This window comes from Grammomys surdaster, unplaced genomic scaffold, assembly GCF_004785775.1.
Source record: "Grammomys surdaster isolate TR1022 unplaced genomic scaffold, NIH_TR_1.0 721, whole genome shotgun sequence".
Lineage (NCBI taxonomy): Eukaryota > Metazoa > Chordata > Mammalia > Rodentia > Muridae > Grammomys > Grammomys surdaster.
This window is the reverse complement of record NW_021605140.1, coordinates 1,740,525-1,750,783: the sequence shown is the minus strand read 5'-3', so window position 1 is coordinate 1,750,783 and position 10,259 is coordinate 1,740,525. Positions and strand designations below refer to the sequence as shown.

At 45.9% G+C, this 10,259-nt stretch overlaps 1 protein-coding gene across 3 annotated transcripts in view; it reads left to right on the top strand.

Moving 5' to 3' along the window:
* Positions 1–9,830, top strand: part of Sipa1l1 (signal induced proliferation associated 1 like 1) — a 198,361-nt gene extending 188,531 nt beyond the window's left edge. For 2 of the 3 annotated variants that reach the window (XM_028782145.1, XM_028782143.1), the window contains 4 exons: positions 1,439–1,585; positions 5,963–6,077; positions 8,654–8,738; positions 9,453–9,830. In XM_028782145.1, coding sequence (XP_028637978.1) covers positions 1,439–1,585; positions 5,963–6,077; positions 8,654–8,738; positions 9,453–9,596 — 491 coding nt within the window. In that variant the 3' untranslated portion in view covers positions 9,597–9,830. The remainder of the gene's footprint in view (positions 1–1,438; positions 1,586–5,962; positions 6,078–8,653; positions 8,739–9,452) is intronic. The other variant, XM_028782144.1, reaches the window with a different exon arrangement.
* The last annotated feature ends 429 nt before the right edge of the window (positions 9,831–10,259 follow it).

Genomic DNA, 10,259 nt, shown 5'->3' with positions numbered 1-10,259 from the left:
TCATTCCATCACCTCCTGCTAGAAGCCAGGCAGCACCCTGGCGATTGCCTATTCATACTCAGCAGCCTTGTTTGCTGTCTACACTTAAATGTATGTGGGAGACAGATATGGTAGTTTGGGTCCCTTTTCCCAAGATGGAGCCTGGGGCGTCAGGGATGAAAGGGCAGAAAGGTTATAAGTGGCACACAAAAGATCTGTTCTGCCTCCACCCCCTTGGTGGGATCGGCCTTAGACACAGCTGAGCAGTGAATATCTTCAGGGTCTGTTGGTTTCCCTTTACTCATGACTTTGCTCAGGTTAAGTACATTAGTTTGGAAGGGAGAGCATGCACTAAATATACCCTGGTTTACCAAGCCGGCGTCCTGGGCACAACTCCCATCCTTTGTAAGCAGATGGCTCTGGAGCCATGTCACTTTGCAGTGAGCTTTGCTTAGCTCTCTGTTTGCAGGGGTTTAGTGCTACAGCACATTTGAGGGGTACCCACATAGAGTTATATACAATGCCATATCCATCCTGGCTGCTGCCTCTAGAAGACCTTCCTGCTTTCTACTTGTCTGTCTTCTCAACCCTGAGCAGCAGCAAAATGCCCTCTTGTGGCCCTTGGTACTCAAAGTAAGGGTTTTGTTTTTTGTTGTTTTTATCATTGCCAGCTGTTCCGGGGGGTTCATGTTTGCAGTGAATAGCCTTTGCCTTAGTAAATGGTGGGTGTTGGGTTTGATTGCTGTGATATTGCTGCTCAGGGTATCATTCAGGTGATACCCTCAGATCCTCAGGATGGAGAAGTAATGCCATGGCCCACTGAAAGTCCCTTACAAGGCTGGCTCCCATGAGAGACTTAGCATTCTCACTGTGGTCTGGTCTACCACTCATACTAGCTGACTACGTCCAGCCATGGACAGGAGACCGTCCCTGAGAGACGGAGCACAGGAGTCAGGGATACACTAGTGTCCTTCACCCCTCTTAAGCATAAAGTCCATAGAAGCTGGGGACAGATCTTGGCTCATGTCCCAGATAAAAAGAAGTCCTGTTGCTTCTCTGATACTTATCAAAATTCCTGGGCTGTAACCACAGTCCAGCTTGCCATCAGACTAGGCCTCTTCTCCTCAGATGACTCTAAGGGGAAGCTGACCACTAGAGCTACCCCACCTGGCCCCCATGTCCCACTGAGGACAGGCAGTTCATCCACAGCAGACCTACATACGGCCTCAATGCAAAACTAAGTTTCTTATGATTCACTTTCTTAGGGGAGAGATGGTGGGAGATATTTTTAAGATGGAAAAAAACTGGAGGAAGCCAGGTCAGCTTCACTAATGGCTTGCTGGAATAAACACTGATTCCATCAACAAATGGCTTACACATGTACTGCGGTAACAAGAAATGGATAAGTTCTTAAGAGCTTCTGCTGTGGCCACAAGTTGTCCTGTTGTCCCCTCTGTAGGAGAGTTCTCTGCCTCGGACAGCTCCCTCACCGACATCCAGGAGACCCGAAGGCAGCCTATCCCTGACCCTGGCCTGATGCCCCTACCTGACACTGCTTCAGACTTGGACTGGTCCAACCTAGTAGATGCCGCCAAAGCCTATGAGGGTGAGTGAGGTTGCTAATGTCCCACATAAGCCATCAGAATCCTGAAGGCCAAGCCACAGGGTGCCAAGACTTATGACCAGGCCTGACCAGTCTGCCACCCTGGGCACACTGACAGTAAGTGTGCTTCACATACAGCTGGAGCCCAGAGCCAAAGCTCATGGTTCTGAGCTGTAGTCTGGTCAGATGCTGGGCTGGGAGCATTTTATTTACTCACATGGACCCTGATGTTTCTTCTCTACAAAATTCATGAGGCCCCTGTGGCTTGTAAGTGTAGCAGTCCCTATGATACTCTGGTCTATAGAAACAAGGTGCTAAACAGAAGGCAATGTGTGTTGACGTAGGCTGTCTACTGTCTGTTCTTTAGGAAAGACTGGCTTTGGTACAAGACTATCTTTTTAAATTTTTTTGATGCTAAGTTGTTCTTTATAAAGTCATGGTGGCAGAGTTAATGCTCTTATGTGGATGATTTGAAAGTGAATTTCATCTGGTTTCAATTTAGACCATGGGCTTACTAGGCCACAAAGTTCAGAAAGAGCAACTGTGGATAGTGATGGCTGTCTTTGCCTTCCTTCTTCTTTAGTTCATGGTAACTCCCTGATTCTAACCTATAACCATGAGCTTTTCCAGCTGGCCTCTTAACTCCCCAAAATAATGACTCTGAGACTGAATTATTTTATGAATGAATGCCTAGGGACCAAAAGCTTTGGCTTGTTCCCATTAGCTTGTAACTCATTTATCCCATTTATTCTATTCTAAGTCCTGCCACATGGCTGCTTACCTCTCCTTTAGATTCATGTGAACGGCTTCCTCAGAGTTTAGGGTGAATCCTCCCTCCACCGGACTCCATCCCAGAATCATCTCTCTGTACTGGACCTTCCCTATTTCCTGCAAAGCTAATAGGCCAACAGCATTTTATTGACAGGTGATGCTTCCATACATTGCACGAGAAAGTCTCTCTACAGTTTCCCCTCTCAGTCCAATAAAAAGTTCTTTCTCTTACAATAATGAACTTTATACAATAATAACAAAACTATAATAATAACTATAACTATAATGAAAACTATCAGGTAAGATTTACATTCACAATGTCCAGTCCATATGCTTTTGGCAACCTTGGATAAAATATTCCATCAGTCTTATCTTGGTAGGTTCAGAGTTTTGTACCTAAATCTGTTTCTATCATAATTTGCATTACCAACTTAAAACATCTTCTTAGACTTAAGATGAGACTACAGATATCTAGTCTGCACCCCACCACAGACTTGAGAGTCTATGTATGCATACCTGAGTGTGCAGGAAGTGTAGGCAAGCAGCTTCCAAAACTACAGAAATGACAGAGACAGCTGGCTGCCTCAACAGGCCCCAAAGTTTCTCTGTAATGTTGGAGCATCCATCTTCAGCCTTCTGGCACAAAATATTTTGTTTTAAAGAATTATTTATTTAATTTATATGAGTACACTGTAGCTGTCTTCAGACACACCAGAAGAGGGTATGAGATCCCATTACAGATGATTGTGAGCCACCATGTGGTTGCTGGGAATTGAACTCAGGATCTTTGGGAGAGCAGTCAGTTCTCTTAACTGCTCAACCATCTCTTCAGCCCCAGCACAGAATATTTTAACAGACTTTCTGTGATGCAGAAAATATGAAAAACTTGCCTACCTTGTCCTTAGAAAGCTCAGCAGTTGACTTCCCTGTGTCTTGTCTGTTCAGTTTGGACACCATACTGTCTGCTGCTGAAGCAAGGGCAGTTTCTTGGTCATTGGTAGCTTGCCACAATTGAAGCAAACTCTAAAAGGAGCTTCACTGGTGCTCATCTTCTTTAAAGTAAAATTGGGGTGTGCTAGGAGCAGACCTGTCTCATTGTCAAAAACAAAAACAAAAAAAGCTTTGCATTAATAAGACATCTTCCAATGCCGTAATCTATAGATCTTTGACGGTTTTGAAAACCATCTAGCTATAGTGTATCTGAATGGCAAACATTGCTTATTTTTCTAGCTATTTACTGTTCACTCTTGAAAACATATTTCTATACTTAACTAGTATCTAACGTGACCATGAGTTTAATTGTCTATTAACTTGCATTTCTAAATTATCCTAAACAGTTTGTAACAGCAGCTTTTTTAAAAAGGACTAGAGCTTAACGTTGCATTTTTCAGGATTACATAGGTACAGTACCTTAAAAAGAATTGTTACATAGTATGTTGTAACCAACATACAACCTTAAATTAATTAATTAATTAATTAACACAACCTTAAAATTGTATTAGGAGACAAAGATCTTTACCAGTATAAGATTTTTGGCTAGTAGTAGCTCTGTAGTTTAAATTATATTCAATATACTATCCTTCATTCCTGCATTTCCTGTATTCCTGTCCCCCCCAATTTTTTTCTTTTCATTCCTCTCCCTTCTTTTCCCTCTAACACTAGATAGGAGAGAAAAGAAAATACATTAATAATTATTACTGATTTGCATACTGATAATCAGAACAATCCAAGTTTTTTTAAACATAGCAAATGAGTTAAAAATTTTTAACATAGAAAATATTAATGTATTTTTAACATAGAAAATAATTTTCTTTTTAATATCTTCTACTCCTTAAGGATTCCCCAGTTTCCTACCAAGTCCGTTGACTTTTGAGCTTTTCCTGATGTTTCCATGTGTCTATAGCAGGCATCTACCATGTCTCTCTGCTGTTCAGCTAGCACCTTGCAATGGCTGTTGGGCTCTTGGCTCTGCCCTACTCCATTTGATTTAGCAGACTACCCTCTCTGGTTCTGGGCTGGAGCTGCTGTTTGTCCTTCTGGCAGAGCCAAGCCTCACCCTGGCTCTTGGGAAGGTGGCTCCAGGCCGCAGGGGCTGCCGCCTGTACCTCACAGAGTGATGTGACATCCAAGTTTCTTTTCTCTGAGTGAGCCTCTCGACTCTCCAGGCTCTTCCCACCCAGACCCTTATTGGCCCATCTAGCTCTCTCTATCACACTCCGACCCTTCTCTGAAACCAGGCCACTGTGCTGCAGCTACTGTGCCCTCAGGCCCTGTCAGGACAGCTCTGGCCACCAGCCTCTACTGTACAGCAGACTTGTAAAGGACCTGCACTGCCTCTACAGTTTCCTGCTCCCAACCAGCTAGGAAACTGTCTTCCACTTGGGAGTGTCTAATACCTGAATCTTTTGTTTTAAGCTTGGATTTCTGTCTAAATTTGAATTACATGCCTACCACATTGGACACCATTGGATACCTTGGGCTTTTTCTACCTGGCCTCTTTGTTCCCTGAAATAATGACTCTGAAACTGAATTATTTCATGAGTAAATACCTAGGCCAAAAGTTTTGACTTGATATGATTTGCCCATAATTCATTTATTCTGCTTATTCTAAGTCCTGCCACATGGTTAGCTACCTCTCCTTCAGTTTCATATGACCACCTTCCTCAGAGTTCAAATACTCCCCTCACTGACTGTATCCCAGAATCCTCTCTTCCTATTCCCCTCTAAGTTAATAGACCAACAGCATTTTATTGAAGCTTCCAGATATTGCACAAGAGAGTCTCTCTATACTAACCTGGCTATCAGTTTGCTGCCTGTCTTCATATAAATTTTAAGTTGAAGTATGTCTACACAGTTGGTGTGGACATAGCACTAAAGCCTGCCAGAATGGCCGGGCATCTTGGGGAAAACATCCTTTACGAAGTGTCAAGAGGCTTATTAATTTTTGCTTTCTGGACATTTCTATCTTTGTCTCTTGGTCTAGAATTTGGCTCTTTCTGGAGCCGCCATCACTAGAGCACTGGCTAGAAATGGATCCCACAGTACCCGTCTTCTCAAGGGGCTCTTACACTGTCACTGTCCCTTAAACTGAAATAGCAGTCTCTTCCCGGGAAGGATAGAGACTAGATTCCAAACATATCTGTGTGTTGGTTAAAGTTGACCAGCCCTATAGACCCCTGGTTGGATTCGTAGATGTGTCTTAGTTAGGGTTTCCATTGCTGTGAAGAGAGACTGTGACCAAGGCAACTTTTAGAGAGAACAACATTTAGTTGGGGCTGGCTTACAGGTTCAGGGGTTCAGTCCATTATCATCATGGCGGGAAGTATGGCAGCATCCAGACAGGCATGATGCAGGAGGAGCTGAGAGTTCTACATCTTCATCTGAAGGTAGCAAAGAGAAGACTGTCTTCCAGGCAGCTAGGAGGAGGGTCTCTTCTGCTCTGGGTTGAGCCTGAGATAGGAGGAGCCCACCCTCACAGTGACACACTTCCTCCAATAAGGCCACACCTCCTAACATTGCCACTCCCCATGGCCAAGCATATTCAGACTACCACAGGACGGGGTCCCTGGAGTGCACCCTGTGCTTGACACTTTGTCACTTCTCTTCCAGTCCAGAGAGCCTCATTTTTTGCTGCTAGTGATGAAAACCATCGCCCCTTGAGCGCAGCCTCCAACAGCGACCAGCTGGAGGAGCAGGCCCTGGTCCAGATGAAGTCGTACAGCAGGTTGGTCACGCGGTGCTGAGGGCATGAATGTACACCATGCGTCACCTCCATTAGTGGCACATGTGATGAAGAGGAGATGGGAGGCCCATGGATGAGCTGAGGAGTGCTCAGCAGCAATGCCAGACACTTTTAGTTAGAACACTGTATAACTGACTACTGTAAATATAATTAAACTGGTTTTCATGGCTTAAGGATAAAATTATGAATATTCTTTATGATTTAATGTCATAAGTCGCTTGTGCCCCTGAGGCTTATTGGGTAAAGTAAGAAATCATTGGTCACAAATCCTCAGTCTTGGGAGTTAGTAGCCTTTGAATCTGGGTTTTGGGTTTTCTCAGTTGCCACTGTGGCCGCGTCGTGACTGTACTCGTGTGCTCGGCTTCCAGCATTCTGCCTCGGCTTGCCTGTGTTGGAAACAACAGCAGGCTGGCTGAGAGTGTTTGTAACATGGAGCAAGTCAGTCAGAGCTGAAGCTCAGAGCCTCTGAACTATGACCCTGGACTGAGGCTTAAACTGCGCAGGGCTGAGCTGCCTGTCTCCCCTGAGTTCCTGTGGTGGAGATGTGGGCTGAACAGGAAGTATTCCTTAGCATCCCGGCAGCGAGCTGTGGAACACACCGTGACACCTGCACGCAGAATAGTCCACTGGAATCTCCTGCCCTAAACCCTGAGGATGGTTAGGAACCAAGGTATCTAAGCCAAGTGTGGTAGTGCATGCCTGTAGTTCCACACTCTGGAGGCTGAAGCAGCAGGATCCGGAGTTAAAGACCAGCCAGGCTATATTTTGAGACCCTGTCTCTCTCAATAAAATGGATGAATTTCACGCCTGCATATATATTTAAATACCTATGAAAAGTTGTGAGTCGCAGTTAATATCAGGGAAGGTGAGGCGAGCTACACCACTCCAAGTGGGCTGCTGCTTAAGGACTTCTGAACAAGTCTGCAAGGCTGTGAGCTTAGCTCCTCGTTGATTGTAATAGAGAGCTGCCACAGTCCCTCTTGTTATTGGGACAACTAGGCTAAGCTGAGTGGCGGTCTACTCAAGACTTTGGAGAGGAAAAGACAACCCAGAAGGACAGTCCAGAGCGGCACACTGGGATGTGCTGCACCAAGACACGGGAGTCAGACCCTCCCAGGAGAGCTCGTTATTGTGGATCCTAGGATGAGGGGAAGATGGGCCAGGTAGACCTTTCTACACTAGTGCATTGGGTCCATTCTAAAGGACCTGTGGGGTTGAGGTAAGCTCCGAGCGTTGCTTGGGGGCCAGTGCCCTGTAGGGCTTTGTGAGAGGCAAGTCCTTCCCCACACACAGCTTCCGTTCTGTTCAGCATGCTTGTCCTGTAACCCAGCCCTGATGTGAGCTGAGGTACCACGCTGTGGGTCGCAGATGACCACTTCCCCTTTATGACCCACTCACTGCCTGAGGCCTTTGCCAGTCAGTGTCACTCACCAGAGGCCCTGTGTTCAGCAAACTGCATTTTGCTTTTGAAGTCTGTTGCAAACATAAAATTAAGAGATCTATAACATATTTCATTATGGGTCAAGAATTCCACCTTGAACTTCAACTTTTGAAGAATAATCTTTATTCCACGACTAAGACAACCACGAGTTACATCTCTGGCTCTGCAAAGAGTCCTCTGTGTTTTCCCTACAGAAGACGTTGGCTTTCTGTTCTGTGATTCTAAAGGTCACATGGCATAACTAGAACTTTCCCAGGAAACTGTTGGCAGCTCGAATTCATAAGGGGGTCGTGGAAAGCTGATAGGTCTTCAGCCTTAGGTTCTGGGCTTGGCAACACCCAGCTGTGTGGTCCTCAAGTGCCACCATACACACTTGGTGTTCTGCTAGCAAGGCGTGATTAGCACTTTAACCCAACTGAGCTGCTTCCCTGTCCTAATGGAAGTTTGAGGTGGTAAGCTTAGACTTACAGGCTTTTGAAACATGGAGTTTCCTCAGCATTTAAACATATTTAGACTAGCTGAGGTGTGAGCATTGTGTGTTGCTGCAATGGCTTGCTTAGACGCAAGGCCTTCTGGGAACTCTAGATCTGCTCTGTGTTGGTGGCCCCAGTGTAGATCCTGTATAAGTTATATACATGTACAACACACACACACACGCACACACACGCACGCACACACACACACATACAGACACAGACACACACACACACATACAGACACACACACACACACACACACACACACACACACACACACTGGTAGTTCTCCTTTGAAAGCCCCAGAGCCCTAGAAGAGACCTTGAGAACTCATACAGTGTGTGATTGTTGGATCTGCTAGCAAGTCTCCTGTGCTACCAAAGGTCATTTTCACATACTGCCACTAACTCATTGTCGTAAGATGTAGTGTCTTTAACAGAGGAAGCTACTGATTGGCGGTCACTCAGGCCCATATTGCCTCTTGTTAAGATCATTTTCTCTTTTAAAGTAAAAAATGCACGTTGTGTTGCCATGCTGAGGAATTTGACGTTGAAGACATTATACAAAAAATTGGGGGGGAAAAAACCAACCAGCAGCCATGGAGGCGCCTGCCAGCATGGCCTTTTGTCTCTCCTTCCCAGCAGTAAGGACTCCTCTCCCACTCTGGCTTCTAAAGTGGACCAGTTGGAAGGGATGCTGAAAATGCTTCGAGAAGATTTGAAGAAGGTGAGTGCTCTCACTGGGAACTCATTGTCCAGCCTGTGGGAACAAAATGCCCTGAATTGGGAGAGCTAGAGGTGTCAGTGAGACATGCATGGGTGTTTGCATGCACACTTCTCTGTGCACGTGTTCAGGGCAGCATAGAGGTTGGTGCCATGCCACACATGATGTGACAGACCTTCTTTGTCTTACATACAGAAAACATAGTCCTTTGGGGGAAACCTTAAAATCAGTCGGGCGTCTCTGGGCTCCAGCCTGGCCTCTGAGCACCCCACCCTGTCAGGTGTCAGTGGCACATGTTCCTGTGTAGTTCTTGTTTGCTCTGTTAGGCTAGGAAAGCTGAAAGTTGTGTTTCTTGATTAGCTTTGACTTTATCAAGGCAGCAGCCAAAACTCAAAGCTAGCTGTAAAATACATGTTAGTGTAATTACATGTGGAGGTGATCCTGTAGTGCTGAGCTTTCTGGGAGCCCCTGGGCTTGGGTCTTGTGTGTGCACACATTTAGACTGGGGAGTAGGAAGGGACCACCTAAAGGGAATCAGAACTGCTTCTCCTGGAGAGCTGGCCGGGTGGGATATGTACACACCCCTAGGTCACATGTGCTTCTCTTGAGAGCTGGCCAGGTGGTGGGCACCCCTAGATCACATGTGCTTCTCCTGAGAGCTGGGTGGGTGGGAATTGTATACACCCCTAGGTCACATGTGCTTGGCTTTTGCTTCAGGAGAAAGAAGACAAGGCCCACCTGCAGGCCGAAGTTGAGCACTTGCGGGAGGACAACCTGAGGCTGCAGGAGGAGTCCCAGAACGCCTCGGACAAGCTAAAGAAGTTCACAGAGTGGGTCTTTAACACCATAGACATGAGCTAGGGCCAGCTGAGGGGAAAGAAGGAAGGACAGGCTGCTCTATATGGGCACCCGAAAGCACCCATTAACGCCTTGGAAAGTATCCTCAGAATCCCCAGCTTCCTAGTCCACGCGTACTGGACAGTGCACAACACAACAGTTGCAGATCAACAGTCATTATCTGCCTTTTATAAAAAAGAAAAACAAAAAAAATAAATAAAAATTTTAAAAGGTAAAATAAAAGTTTAACTGCTAAAATGTGAATGTCTTTATTTTTTGCACAATATCTTTATCTCTTATGTATTTACAAAGAAGCTGGGCCCAGACCCACGTGCCCCTGGCCCTCAGCCTCTGCTTCCGTCAGTCAGCTGATCTATTTCAGGTATGCCCGAGCTCTCCCTAATCCCCTGACAAATGTCTGTGTTCCTAGGAAGGAAGTTTTTCTTTTTTAACTCTTTGGGGGTTGGGAGGGGTGTTTCCTTGCCTCAGTCCCTAAAATGCCTGTGAGAGGGACTTTAAGGAAAGGCCCCATCTCTGCCCCCCTGCCTCCCCACCCCACCCCCATGGTCTGGTGGGGCTTCTGCCCTCTGCATCCTGTCTGCTGGAGACCAGCAGGGCCACACTGCTCCCCTTTTGGATCTTGGATGTTGTCCCTTCTTTCCCAGAAGAATCATTCTCAGTACATTC